Raw genomic sequence first — 16078 nt, 5'->3', positions numbered from 1 at the left:
GAGGTTTCAATTTACCTGCCACGTCTGAAGGGTGTGTCACAATGAGAGAAGGCTCCAAGAACACTGGCTGACAGAACTAAAAATTCCTGGTTTTAATTCTGGAAGTAAAACTCGGAGGGTTCTGATTCTGATTGTGTTCAGATCTGGTCGCTCATTATAGGAAGGAAGTAGAAGCTTTAGAAAGGGCCCAGAGGAGTTTTAGCAGGATGCCTGCATTAGACAGCATGTCTTATGAGCTAGGGTTTTTCTCTTTGGAGAGAAGGATGAGAGGGGACTTGATTTTTAAATTATAATTTATAGTATATTTTATGCATTGCACTGTACTACAGCCACAAATGTCACAACATTTGTCAGTAATAATAAACCTAATTTTGAAACTTCAGCCTTTTCTAATCATAAAGGTAATCATGTCTGCAACTTGGTAATGCAAACTGCACTACACTTCTCAACTCACTCAAAGAAAGAATGAGATTTGATTCCAAATAGTGCCTGTTTTTGTATATTTTGTTAAGTGCTCTAGATACAAGCATTCTCTTACATAGTAGAAATATTAAGATGAGTATTTTAAATCAACTTTCCATATAGAAGCAAACATGTTCAATTTATACAATGTGAAAAATTATTGTGTGTTTGGATTCCCTTTGTACTTTGCACAATCCTCCTAGGCAATGATAATACATGGCTCCCATAATCCCATTACAACTCAAGCTACAGCATCCAGATAGCAAACAGTCAACTGTCCAACCCATCAACATGAAATCTGCTTAAGGGTTAACAACACAAATCTACAAAGTGGGCTGGTTGGGAACTGGACTCACGTGGAGGTGATGGTTCGAAATCGTTCTTGCCCAGCTGTGTCCCAGATCTGCAACTTAACTTTCTCGCCATTGATTTCCACTGTTCTTATCTTAAAATCCACCCCTATTGTAGTTATGTAGCTGCCTATGGATAAAGGAAAGTAGAGCACAATTGCTTAAAATTCAACAGAGATATTATTCTGGTCCAAGTAGAGAAGTCAAAATAGTCTGGTGAATAGCTGAGGGAAGCAATTAGAATCATTACATTCTAGCATAAACAGTATTTCTGCAGTTTGTGGCAAGGCTTTCCCTTGAATGTTATGTATAAACATTGGCATTCCATTCCCCATAAAGTATAAATCATTCTAAATAATTTAAGGTGGCTTCTTAAGAGAAAGAATCCTGTTAAGATTGCAAATTTGAAATAATGGAAAATGCTGCAAATACTTTGACTAGGCAGCATCTGAAGAGAAAGAAACTACATTAACACATCAAGCTGTGACTTTATAATGAAGGATATTGGACCTAAAATTTTAACCGTTTCTTTCTCACATATGCACAACTTCGAACATTTCCAACATTTTTTACTTGAAATTGGCTTTTGACCAGATCAAGACAATGTTCCACAGTAGTTGCAGCTACTGTGTTGGGAACCTCACACTCATGCAGAGTAAAAGAGAAAAGTGTTGATTAATCCATAATATTTCTGGTCAAACTGTTGCTCCTACACTAGAAAAAGCTTCTTGCACTCAGATGCTGGTATATGATGAGGAAATGCAAACAGGGTCAAAATTTAGTTTCAAACAAAGTTTAAACTTATCATGTACATGTGCCAGTTTTAGAAAGTGTTTCAGCATTGATAGTACACAAGTCAGCCAAAATATATCTGCACAAACATCAAATCACTATGGAATGAATGAATAAAGGAAAGGAACAAATGGCCAGTGGGAGGCATTTAAGAACGTGATCTCAAGAGCCCAGGGGCAGCATGTTCCCATAGGGTGAAGGGTAAACCTGGCAAGTTTAGGAAACGCTGGCTAAAAAGATATATTGAGTTAAAGTCTGTCCTGAGCCTTATAGGCTTATGCCGGTTTCCGTGGCGTGAAGCGACTGAGAGTACAAGACTCCTCCCCCAGATAGGATGCCAGTCTATCGCGAGGTTAACCCCAGCATTTTGCCAGTACCCATTTTCAGCTGGGTAGACTGGAGCAATGTACGGTTAAGTGCCTTGCTCAAGGACACAACACGCTGCCTTGGCTGGGGCTCGAACTTAAGACCTTCAGATCGCTAGTCCAATGCCTTAACCACTTGGCCATGTGCCACACAGAAGATGCATTGAAGCTCTGGTCAAAAGAAAGAGGCACACATTGGGCTTAGATCAGGGATGAGTGAATACCTTGATGGCTATAAAAAAATTAAGAATATACTCAAGGTAGAAATCAGCACCATGAGGTAGATCTAACAAGGAAGGTTATAGAAAATCCCAAGATGTTCTATAGCTGTATCAAAGGAAAAAGAAGGGTGACTAGGGAGAGTAGGTCCCCTGTCAGATCAGCAGGGCCTCCTATGTCTCAAGCCACAGGTTAGGTGGAATGTTTATCAAATTGTTCTCCTCTGTGTTTACTGAAGAGAATATTATGGTTGCTTAAGAGATAAAGGAAAAAAAGTGGATATGGTTTAGAGGACATTCATGATACCAAAGAGGAGATATTTACAACCTTACAACATATTAAAATGGTCCTGACTGAGTGAATCTCAGACTTTGTAGGAAGCCAGAGGAGAAATTGCATAGGCCTTTGTCGAGATATTTACTTCATTATGAGCCACAGAAACTCCCAAAGACTGGAAGTTGGCTGGAAGACAGGTAGCAAGGACAAGCCTGGGAACTACAGTTCAATCAGTTTGATATCAGTAATTTGGAAGTTATTGGAGAGAATTCTGTGGGACAGGATCTACCAGGATTTGGATAGTCTAATTAGGAGGAATCAGTATGGCTTGGTATATGGAAAGTTCTGCTTGATGAATCTTTAATAGTTTTTTTGGAAGTAGCAATCTAAAAGGACAGGTGAGGTTAGGTTATCTATTTGGTGGTTATCTAGTGGTGGTTATCTATTTGGACATTAGTAAGGCCTTTGGCAAAGTCCTGCCTGGTAGGCTGGTCTGGAAGGTTAGGTCCCATGGAATGCAGGAAGAGCTAGTTCTGTAGATTGAAAACTTGTTCACAGGGAGGAAACAGAGGGTGGTAGTTGAAGTTTGTTTCTTGGAATGGAGTGGTGTATCATATGTGCAAATCTTGGGACCCCTGTTATTCATTATTTAATAATAATGATTTGGGTGCAAATGCACAAGGCTTGATCAGTAAGTTTGCAGATAACATCAAGTTAGGTGGTGTTGTTCATAGTGAAGGAAGTTTCTTATTGTAGATTACAGAAGGATCTTTATCATTTAGGTATCTGGGCAGAGAAGCAGCAAATGAATTTGAGGACAAATAAATGTGAGGAGGTGCATTTTGGCAAGTCACACCTGGGAAGTAATACTATGAGCGGTAGGGCTCTGTAGAGTGCTATAGAACAGAAGAATCAAGCAGCACTATTTGCAGCATTTGTTGAAAATGGCACCACAGGTAGACAGGGTGTAGTGAAGGACACTTAGCATGCACACCTTCATCAGTCCACTGAAAATAGGAGTTGGGACATTAATGCTCTATTTGTACAAGTTGTTAGTGAGGCCATAATTGGAGCACTGTGTAGTTTTGGTTACCATGTTATAGGAAGGATGCAGTTAAAGTGGAAAGAGTGCAGAAAGGATGCTGCAGGGATTAAAGGGGCCTAGGTTACAGGGAATGGTTAGTCAGGCTCAGTTTTCATTTTCTTGTAACATAGGCATTCTACAAGTATGTGAAGAGCAAGAGGATAGGATGTGAAAGAATAGGACCAATCAAGTGTGACAGTGGAAAAGTGTATATGGAACCAGAGCAGATAGCAGAGGTACTTAATGAATACTTTACTTCAGTATTCACTACAGAAAAGGACCATGGCGATTATAGGGATGACTTACAGCAGACTGAAAAGCTTGAGCACGTAGATATTAAGAAAGAGGATGTGCTGGAGCTTTTGGAAAGCATCAAGTTGGATAAATCACTGGGACTGGATGAAATGTACGCCAGGCTACTGTGGGAGATGAGGGAAGAGATTGCTGAGCCTCTAGAAATGATCTTTGCATCATCAATGGGGATGGGAGAGGTTCTGGAGGATTGAAGGTTTGTAGATGATGTTCACTTATTCAAGAAAGGGAGCGGAGATAGCCCAGGAACATTGATAAGTTGATGGAGAAGATCCTGAGATGCAGGGTTTATGAGCATTTGGAGAAGCATAACATGATTAGGAATATTCAGCATGGCTTTGTCAAAATGCAAGCCTGACTGAATTTTTGAGAATGTGAATAAAAACATTGATGAAGGTAAAGCAGTAGATGTAGTGTATATGGATTTCAGCAAGGTATTTGGTAAGATACCTCATGCAAGGCTTATTGAGAAAGTAAGGAGGCATGAGATCCAAGGGGACCTTGTTTTGTGGATCCAGAATTGGCTTGCCCACAGAAGGCGGAGCGGTTGTAGATGGGTCATATTCTGCATGGAGGTTGGTGACCAGTGGTGTGCCTCAGGGATCTGTTCTGGGACCCCTCCTCTTTGAGATTTTAATAAATGACCTGGATGAAGAAGTGGAGGGATGGGTTAGTAAATTTGCACAAAGGTTGGGGGGTGGGTGTTGTGGATCGTGTGGAGGGTTGTCAGAGGTTACAGCAGGACATCAATAGCTCACAAAACTGGGCTGAGAAGTGGCAGATGGAGTTCAACCCAGATAAGTGTGAGGTGGTTCATTTCTATAGGTGAAATATGATGGCAGAATATAGTATTAATGGTAAGACTCTTGGCAGTGTGGAGGATCAGAGGGATCTTGGGGTCCATGTCCATAGGACGCTCAAAGCTGCTGCGCAGGTTGACTGTGTGGTTAAGGCGGCACACGATGCATTGGCTTTGATCAACCGTGTGACTGAGTTCAAGAGCTGAGGGGAAATGTTGCAGCTATATAGGACCCTGGTCAGACCCCACTTGGAGTACTGTGCTCAGTTCTGGTCGCCTCACTACAGGAAGGATGTGGAAACTATAGAAAGGGAGCAGAGGAGATTCACAAGGATTGGGTAGCATGCCTTATAAGAACAGGTTGAGTGAACTCAGCCTATTCTCCTAGGAGCGGCAGAGGATGAGAGGTGACCTGATAGAGGTGTATAAGATGATGAGAGGCATTGATTGTGTGGATAGTCAGAGACTTTTTCCCCAGGGCTGAAATGGTTAACATGAGAGGGCACAGTTTTAAGGTGCTTGGAAGTAGGTTCAGAGGAGATGACAGGGGTAAGTGTTTTTTTTTTAAATGCAGATAGTGGTAAGTGTGTGAAATGGGCCGCCTGCAACTGTGGTGAAGGCGGATACAATGGTGTCTTTTAAGAGGCTCCTGGACAGGTACGTGGAGCTTAGAAACAGAGGGCCATGGGTAACCCTAGGTAATTTCTAAAGCAAGTATACGTTCGGCACAGCATTGTGGGCCGAAGGGGCTGTATTGTGCTGTAGGTTTTCTATGTTTCTATAGAGCAGGGGACAGCATTATAGAAGTGTTTAAAATTATGAGACATAGACTAGATGGATGGTAACAGTGTATTTCCAAGGCAGAGGAGTCCAAAACAAAATGCACAAGTTTATTTGGGAAGGAGATGCTTTAGAAGGGCCATGAGAGGCAACTTTTTCATGCAGTGGAATGTGCTGCCAGATAAAGTGGTTGTGGTAGGATAATAGATCTGGAAAGTATCAAAAGGAATAATAATAAAGAGGGAGAAAAAGCTTGCACTGACAAACTTTCTGAAAAAAATTCAGTAATGTTAGATCATGCTGGATGTTGGGACTGATGGCTTTGTTGCAAAGTTTGTAGATGAAGGTAGCTGGAGGGGCAGGTAGATTTGAGGAAGTAGTGAGGCTACTGAATTAGATTATGAGAATGGCAAAGAAATGGCAGATGGAATACAGTGTTGGGAAGTGTGTGGTCATGCAGTTTGGTAAAAGAAATGAAAGGATAGACTATTTTCTAAATAGAGAGAAAATACAAAAACTGAGGTGCAAAGGGACTTGGGAGTCCTTGTGCAGGATTCCCTAAAGATTAATTTGCAGGTTGAGTCTGTGCTGAGGAAGGCAAATGCAATACTAGCATTCATTTTGAAAGGACTAGAATATAAAAGCAAGGATGTAATGTTAGGACTTTGTAAAGCACTCCTGAGGCCTCACTTGGAGTACTATGAGCAGATTTGGGTCCCTTATCTTAGAAAGGATGTGCTGAAACTGGAGAGGGTTCAAAGGAAGTTCATGTAAATGATTCCAGGCTCGTCACATGAAGAGCGTCTGATGGCTCTGAGCCTGTATTCACTGGAATTCAGAAGACTGAGGAGTGACCTCAATGAAACCTATCAAATGGTGAAGGACCTTGATAGAATGGATGTGGAGAAGAGGTTTCCTATGGTGGGAGAGTCTAAGACCAGAGGACACAGCCTCAGAATAGAGGGGCATCCATTTAGAACAGAGATGAGGAGGAATTTCTTTAGCCAGAGGTGATGAATCTGTAGAATTATTTGCCAATAGGCAGCTGTAAAGGCCAAGTTTATGTTTATTTAAGGCAGAGGTTGATAGATTCTTGGTTGCTCAGAGCATGAAGAGATGTGGGGAGAAGGCAAGAGACTGGGGTTCAGGGGAAGATTGGATCAGCCATGATGAAATGGTGGAGCCGACGCGATGGGCAAAATGGCCTAATTCTACTCCTATATCTTATGGTTTTATTAGGATTAAAATGTGAGGAAATTTCACTTTACAGTTAATAAAAATTCTTTCACCCTTGTAGTGCAGTCACTGCTGCAATCTAAGTAACAATAATCCATGAATAATAATAATAACAATATATTTATAGAGCACTTTTCACAAATGATGTAGTACAAAGTGCTCTACAATGGCATGAAGTGCAAACATGAAAATAAATGACAAAATGTTAGTTAACTGCAAGGTTAAATAAATGGATTTTGATTTGGAGTTCTAAAGTGTCAACAGAGTCTGCATCCCTTAAGTATTAGGTATTGAGTTCCATAGTGTAGGAGCATAGGTCAAAAAAGCTGACCTGCTAATGATGAACTGTACTGTTTGATTAAAAACAAAGGACAAAGAGCAGACGAACCTGAAAGGAAACTGCAAAATGCAAGTGCTGTAAAGGGAAAACTCCTGTTCACACAGGAATGAAGTGCTGCATTTTAAAGATGAAAATGAAAAACCAGCTATGCTTACCTGAAAATGTGTTATCTGCAAACCGTAGTAGAAGACTACTTTTCCCTACACCTGTAACACAGAGCAGAACAATCAAGAGATGCATCCTTGATCAAACACACATCTTATAGAATGAGAAGCAACTCCATACGTGTGATTTCTTCACGTGGAAACTGATATTTCACTCTGCATTGAATTATGACCATAGGAAGCTGCATATTTAATACACCAGAACGGCATTATCTATATGCATATACACTCAGCACCCACTGTAATGGACCTCTTGTACCTGACAAAGTGGCCACTGAAACAGAAGGTCTCCTGATATGTGGGGGAGACTTAAATTTACAATTACAACCAAAGTTAGACTCTTCCAATAAAAAAAAACTATGAAACAAAATCCTTACACAAGAAAGTTAATATACTTTTTGAGGATGTTGGTCTAATTGATATATGGAGGGACCTTTTCCCCAACAGAAGGGATTACACTCATTATTCTGCCCCCCATTCTGTAGATACAGGAATAGACTATTTCATAACATTTGGAAAAGACAAAGATAAAATAAACACCTGTGGAATTGGGACAATAGATGTAAATGACCATGCACCTATATATCTGTTGATTTTGACCTACAACCAAAGAATACTATTTGGAAACTAAATTCAAGTCTACTCAATGATCCCTACTTTAAGGAACAAATTAAAAAAGAAATTGGTCTTTACTTAGAATTCAATGATAATGGAGAGGTTTCACCTCCCATTCTATGGGATACTCTGAAGGCTGTCTTAAGAGGGAAAATTATAGCATTATCTTCATAAGAAAAAATAAGGAATAAACATTAGAGGAATTGCAAAATAGGCTGAAGGAAGTAGAAAAAAAACAAATTGAATTTGGCACAGGATACATTAGAGGAAATTAAAAAATTAGGAATGAAATTAATAGTTTGGCTACGCAAGAAATCAGGAAAAATTTAATGTTTCTGAAACAGAAACATTATGAAAGAGGATCTAAGTCTATGAAAATACTGGCGTGGAAACTGAAAAAAAAAAGCAGAAAATACAATTCATAGAATGAGGGATCCAAAAACAAAAATGATAAAAAATAAGCTAAGTGAATTTCAAGAAGCTTTAGAAGTGTTTTACAAAACTCTATATTCCAAAGTTCCGGGGAAGCATAACCCAAATTGACACCTTCCTGAATTCTCTAGAGTTACCCATTTTAAGCAGAGAACAAAATAGAACGATGACTGCTGACATAACTGAAGATGAACTATAAGTAGGCTTAAATTAAGCAAGTCACCAGGATCAGATGGGTATATGGCAGAGTGGTACAAAGAATTTAAAAATGAGTTCATTCCTGTCTGAACTGGGCTCCAAAAAAAAGGCACAAATGCCACCCAGCTGGAAGTACGCGATAATCTCAGCTATAACCGAAAAAATGCAAGGATAAAATGGAATGTGGGTCATTTAGACCAATATCCGTTCTTAATGTAAATTATTTACCTCCATCATGGCCAAACGATTAGAAGAGTTTCTACCCATACTGATACACAAGGATCAGACAGGTTTTATACAACAACACCAAACAGAAGACAATATACAAAGGACACTTCACATTATGGATCATATATGAAAAAATAAAATTGAAGCAATAGTGATAAGCGTGAACAATGAAAAGGCATTTGATTTGGTTAATTGGAATTTTCTTTACAGAGTTTTACATAGATTTGGCACAACTATTAAAACTATACAGGCACTATATGACAACCCTACTGCTAGGATTAAAATCATTGGATATTTATCAAATAGTTTTACCCTAGAAAGGGGCATGAGACAGGGTTGTGCATGGTCACTGCTACTCTTCACATTATATCTGGAACCAATATCTCAATACATCAAACAAAATGAAGATATCAGGGGAATTACTATGAAAGGAACTGAGAATAAATTGGCCTGTAACGCAGATGACACTTTGATCCATCTAGGGCAACCAACATACTCTTTACCTAAATTAATGCAATCCTTTGAACAACATGGTCAATTATCAGGATACAAGATCAACATAGATAAAACCCAATTACTTTCATATAACTATAGCCCACCAAGAGAAATTGAAAGTAGATATCTCTGGGCGTGGTAAACAGAGTCTTCCAAATATTTGGGCATCATTATGCCAAAAGATTTGGCAAAATTATCAGATTGCAATTATCAGCCTATATATAAAAAAAATTAAGGAAGATATAACAAGATGGAACCTAATTCCTTTTTTCAGTCTCAGTTCAAGGATTGAATCTATTAAAATGAATATACTGCCCAGACTATTATATCTCTTTCAGAACCTACCAATAGAGATTAATCAAAATCAATTCAATGAATGAAACAAAATGTTATCAAGATATATATGGCAAGGTAAAAGGCCTAGAGTTCATCCCAAAATTTTGCAATTAGCCAACCTTCTCTTAGAGATTATTATTTTGCAGCACAGTTGAGAGCTGTGATATGTTGGTGCAAACCATCATATGATGCTCAATGGAAAAACATTAAAGAGGGGATACAGGCAATTTTGGCTAATGATAACCTACAAAGGTACAGAAATACTATTGATAATCTATGGGTGAAATGGACTCTTAAATATGGAAAGTTATTATAAAAGAATATAAACTAGAGGGAGATATTGCAATTCTGAAATGGTGTGCATATGACTCGGATTTTACACCAAATAAACTGGATGCTAGATTTAAGGACTGGACAGCTAAAGGAATAACAGTTCTTTGCAATATAATGAAAGAAGGAACACTGTTCGGTGTTGAAATGCTTGAAGAGGAACACTTATTAGAAAAACAAGACTTTTATCGGTATTTACAGATGCAACAGTATGTTAATAGGATGGTTAAAAATGTAACCAAGGCAAGTACATGTTTGATAGAGCTATTTAGAAAAGCATATAATTCAGATAACAATAGTAGAATCATTTCAAGTATGTTTAAGTGTTTGTCAAATCTTAAAACACATTCAACTTCATACATTAAAACAAAATGGGAGAAGGAAGGAGGGATAATTATATCTGAGGAAGAATGGACACTAATATGGAGTAGCAATGGAAGTTACCTCACAGAAATGTAGGGAGTTCAGATGGAAAAACTTGATAAGATATTTTATTACACCCTCTCAGAAATCCCATTATGATAGTTACCTTCCTGTTTACTGGAGAAATTGTGGAAATCAAAATGCAAACCCTTATCATATTTTTGGGGAATGCCCCGTTATCAAAGACTGTTGGAGTGGGATACTGAATGCCCTACAAGACATCTTTAAATGTGAAGTACCCTTAGAAAGTAAGACCATATATTTTGGGTATATACCTCAACAATGGTTGAAAGGAGATAAATATTTAATGAATATACTGCTGGTGGCTGGTAAAAAGTCTCTTACCAGGAGATGGTTATCACAGGACAGTCCAACTTTAAACGCATGGATGGAAATTACAATGGATATTTACAAAATAGAGAAGATAACAGCATCTGTTAATCATAAGTTTGAACAATTTGATTCATACTGGGGAAAATGGTTTAACTACATAACACCTCAGAGTAAACACGAAGAAATCTGCAGATGCTGGAAATTCAAACAACAACACACACAAAATGCTGGTAGAACACAGCAGGCTGGGCAGCATCTATAGGGAGAAGTGATTTCGACGTTTTGGGCCGAGACCCTTCGTCAGATAACACCTCATAGGCCTGATTTTATTCTCACTAATCAATGAATATGTTGTTTAAAAAAAAGGATCACTCCCTACTTGTACGTAGTTTTCTCCTTTTGCTTGTTCTTTCCTTCCTCTCTTTTCTATAAGTCGATACCTCAAATAAATACTACGTGGAGATTTGTGGCAAATATGACTATGATAGATATGTACAATATCTGAAATACATCTCATGGAAATGTTTGTTTAATGATGAATAAAAAATAAATTACAAAAAAAAAACAAAGTGGCCACTGAGAGCAAATTCATGGTCTTCTGCTGCTGTAGCCGATTCACTTCAAGATTTGACATGTTGTGCATTCAGAGATGCTCTTCTGCACACCACTGTTTTAACTCAAGGTTATTTGAGTTTCTGTCACCCTCCTGTCAGCTTGAACCAGTCTGGTCAGTCTCTTCTGACCTCTGTCATTAACAAGGCATTTTCACCCACATTACTGCCACACACTGGATGTTTTTTTTTGTTTTTTTTGCACAATCCTAAATAAACTCTACCGACTGTTGAGCATGAAAATCCCAGGAGATCAGTTTTCAAACCACCCCATCAGGAACCAACAATCATTCCATAGTCAAAGAATCACATAACTTCCCATTCTGATATTTGGTCTGAACAACAACTGAGCCTCTTGACAAGTCTGAACGCTTTTATTCATTAAGTTGCTGCCAAATGATTAGCTGATTAGATATTGGCATTAGCGAGTTGTCCATATGTGCCTAATAAAGTGGATGCTGAATGTATACAAGTACAATTTCTAGAAAAATAAGTATATAACACTTCACCATCAGCTACCAGTCTTTTAACAAGATGAATAAAGTTTAATTTTTGGATGACTTCCACAGGGCAAGCAGTGCTAAGAAAGCAGAGATTTAACCACAGACAAGAGACAATGCACATCAGCTCCAAACTGACAGGCAGCGGGTGTTATAAACTGAAATGGATTTTAAAGGCAAGCACAACATGGATGACTGGTTTTAGCCTTGAAACAAGCAGGATTTAAAAAAAATTAAGATAAAAACCAGCCAATTACCTCAGCTACAAAATGTATGCCCACACAAACAAAAGGGCATGGTCACATTTAGTAAATCAAAATAAATTGTTTCAATCTTATAGTGATTAGTAATTTGGTCCTATAACTATTCACAGGAGAAATATTATTTCCTCAAGTTCGAGGACAAACAATATGATCCCAATTATTTATGTGGGAAACTGTCTTTCCAACTCATGCACCAACATTTAAACCAGGAACAGGAAGGAAAATGGGTTCTACATGAGCTGGAAAGGAACTAAGGTATTAGAACTGAGGATATATAAATTAAGAATGACTTTATTTAAGGGTAATCTAGGAGGGCCAGAAGGGTAAGAGTGGCAGGAAATTCAAAGAGACACAAAAACGAGTAATTGTTCTAAACCAAACACCAATTGGAAATACTCATGTCCATAAATGGATTAGCTTAGTGGATACAGCCCAGTCCATCACAGGAAAAGCCATCCCCACCACTAAGCACATCTACAAGGACTGCTGCCACAAGAAAACAGCATCCATCAAGGACTCCACCATCCAGGTGACACTCTGGTCTTGTTGCTGCCATTCAGAAGGAGGTACAAAAGCCTTAGGTCCAACATTACAAGGTTCAGGAACAGTTATTATCCTTCAACGATCATGCTCCGAAACCAGTGTGGATAACTTCACTCACCCCAAAACTGAACAGTTTCTAAAAACTATGGACTCACTTTCAAAGACTCTACAACTCATGTTCCATTTACTTATTCATTATTGTTATTTTTGCATTTGCACACTTTGTCTTCTTTTGCACATTGGTTACACGTCCATCTTGTATAGTAGTTTTCCATTGATTCTATTGCGTTTTTTTTTGTATCTACTGTGAATATTGCAAGAAAATAAATCTCAGAGGAAAATATGGTGACATACATTTACTTTGAATGTTATGGGAATAAGGTTGAAGTCAGAAATTACAGTGCAAGGGAGACATTGAAGATTGAAGTCAGCTGCCCAAGTAAGCATTCTTCACCTAAAGGTATACGAAACAAATTGAATAAACAGCAGGCACAAATTTACATGCTTGATACCATCTGTGAGAACAGTGATGGTTGCAAAACAGTCAGGACTGGGAAATAAGTATTGCAGGCTTACAGTTTACAGGAAGAATATTAGAAAAGTAACAATAAAAGTAAAATCAAGCATACAATGACTTCATTGAAAAGGAAGAAGTAGAAGAGTGAATATCAAGGTAGAATTAATAATTATTTAATATTGTAGTGGAGGTTACATGTACCCCTTGGTAGCATCTTCGTAGATTGGATGTACAAGATGAAAATCAGACTTCTTTATGGCAAAAGAAAAGTTGCTTTATTTAGGTATTTTAATTTCCATATCATATCATTTTAGCACACTAGCTCATGACAAAGACAGCAAATCAAAGAGTAAAGAATAAAGGTTCTAAGGCTAACTTTTTTAGATTAAGTGATGAGTTAGCAAAAGTGGACTGCATCAGCTATTTGAGGGTCAACACAAGGCATTGATGGAGGAGATTCAAGGGTTCAGGGCAAGAATGTTTCCCAGAAAGAGAGTTGATTGCGGAATCTAGATGAACGACTAAGAGGCAGAGGTGAAGGCAAAGAAAAGAAGCGTACATCAGACACCACACAAAGCTGGAAAGCTTCATACAGTACAAGAGTAATTAAAATGGAGATTGACAAAAAGGCAAAAGCAGGTGTGAAAAAACTGGCATATAAAATTAAAGAAAATTCAAAAAACATTCATTAGAGAGTTAAAGAATAGAGCCCTTTAGTGACTTAAAAAGCAAGGAGATTGGAGGATGAGAACAATCTTTTTAATGAAGTTTTTTTATGAGGGGTAAATGAATCTGATGTTGTAATTGTGGCAAAGAGTGAAACATCATAAATGAGAAAGTATTAAAATATATCTCAGCCTGTTAGAAGAACAAGAGATGAAATAGTGAAAGACGAATCAATCTATCAAATTATTCCCAGGCTATAACACTGCTGACATAGAATCATTGCTTAAATAAAGAGGAAATTATATACTAAGGAGTCAACAAGTTAATTTAACTCTCATCTTGGGAAGACTGTTGGAATCCATTCTAAGCTACAGGTGTAAACTTTTCTTTAGAAAGGCACAGATCAAAGACAGCATTTTTTAAACCAGTGTGATTGTTTGTCAAAGAAATTCTGATCAATTTAAATAAATTAATTGAAGTAGTAACATGGAGAATCAGTACTTTTGAAATAGTCTATGTAGATTTCAACAAGACTCTTGACAAGATCCTGTTTGGCAGTCTGATTAAAGGAATAAAGGACCATTGTATTGTAGAGATTGACAAATTACATCTAATGATGGCTCAATGCGGGAGGCAAAGGATAATGGCAGACAGATGTTTTCATGATTGGAATGGGCACAATGTTCAAAACTTAGTCCCTTGCTCTTTCTGGTTTATTAATGATTTACACCGAAATGTTAGGGCAAGATGATGAAATTTGAAGATCACACCCAGTAACTGACAGTCAGAAGGAAAGCTTTAGACTTAGAGAAGGGAAATGCTTTAGTAATTTTGGCACAAAAATGGCAGATGTAATTTAATGCAGAAGAGTGTGAAGTAATGCATTTGGGATGGTTGCAACAAGGTGGGCGAAGATACTGAGGTGAGGAACACTAAAGTACAAGTGCACAGATTCCTAAAAGGCAGAACAAATAAATTGGTTAGAGAAAACATACAAAATACTACCCTCTATTTACTAGTATGATTGGCACTCCATCACCGGCACACACTAGTTGCACTGTGTTCCATCTAATAAAATGCAGTGCAATTGTTTCTCTAAACTACCCTGACAACTCCTGCCAAACTTGTGACTTCTGCTGAGAACAAGGGCTACAGTGGCATAGGAACATCAGCTGTAAGGCTCATACCACCCTGGAATCACTATTCCTTGTCACTCTGTCTGAATCTTAGAACTTCCCAATAGCACCATGGAAGCATCTTCATAAGGACTCAAGTAGGTGTTTTACCACATCTGGCAGAAATTAAGAACGTACAATAAACTGAAGTCTTTCCACAAATTCCAACATAACAAAAGCAAAAGAATAGCAAATTGATAGAATAAATCAGGTTATGTCGGAACTAAAGATCAGTTAGACCATTGTTCATGCAATGTGTACAGTTCTGGTCACCAATTCACAGGAGACTCATGATTGCAGTGAAGGGGTTCCAGACGAGACGTCTCCACTAGTAACTATGACAGATAAGCCATAGACCTGGTACTGCAAGGTGGCATCAGGGTCGGAAGCTCTTCTGAGATCAGCACAGACATGATGGCTGAAAGCCTATTTTGACAATATTCTCGAGAGGAGGTTCAGAATAATACCCAGTGACAGTATGCTCCAGAGCTAACAGACCACACAGGATTTAATAACGAGTACTGAGTCAGAACGATGTTAACAATGCTTGAACATTAGTTATCATAACATGATGGAGTTAAGGTTCCCAAACATATTTTTCCTGCACCTGCTGTCATGAGAGGTGTGGTTTATTCTGCCACCCGCTTCTCTGGTCTAATTATAAAAACAGAAAGAAAACATTTTAAAAAATATTATAAATGCATCCCACTTCTAATTTTACCACAGCACACAAAGTGGTGTCTGAGTTTGAAAACGTAATTGACAGAGCTTAATGTAGTGTTTGGAAGGGAAAACCATTAAGCCATTAAGATTTTAGATTGAGGCAAGATTAACTATAATGCACTAAAGCAGACTGACCAGACTAAACTATGCAAATTTGCTCATGGATAAGATGACAGATGATCAGTAGGAGGTGTTGCAGAGAACTAAAATGTGATATACAGACAATTTGGCTTGGCAAGATAACTTTTCTGATCACATCATGAAGTCAAACAACATGGAAACAGGCCCATTGACCTAAGGTCTACCAACCACCTACTTAAAGACTAATCCTACACACACATAGAATGCTGGAGGAACTCAACAGGCTAGGCAGTGTTTATGGAAAAGAGTTAACAGGCAATGTGGATAGATTGACTGGTATCAGAAGATAGTGTACATATACCAGTATTTCCCTGGTTGGCAAAATGCAACTTTTCAAATATATTTAAATAAATTGGGTGAAGTTTGCTAA

The 16078-nt window shown here is 38.2% G+C and overlaps 1 protein-coding gene across 1 annotated transcript in view; it reads right to left on the bottom strand.

The window, feature by feature from the left end:
- Positions 1–16078, bottom strand: part of rab35b (RAB35, member RAS oncogene family b) — an 88546-nt gene that overhangs the window by 52842 nt on the left and 19626 nt on the right. Inside the window, exons 2-3 of the mRNA XM_073055684.1 lie at positions 7171–7221; positions 819–942 (exon numbers count right to left, since the gene is read on the bottom strand). Coding sequence (XP_072911785.1) covers positions 819–942; positions 7171–7221 — 175 coding nt within the window. The remainder of the gene's footprint in view (positions 1–818; positions 943–7170; positions 7222–16078) is intronic.

This window comes from Hemitrygon akajei, chromosome 9 (genome assembly GCF_048418815.1).
Source record: "Hemitrygon akajei chromosome 9, sHemAka1.3, whole genome shotgun sequence".
Classification (NCBI taxonomy): Eukaryota; Metazoa; Chordata; class Chondrichthyes; order Myliobatiformes; family Dasyatidae; genus Hemitrygon; species Hemitrygon akajei.
The sequence above is the reverse complement of the archived record's forward strand: the minus strand, read 5'-3'. Positions and strand labels throughout refer to the sequence as shown.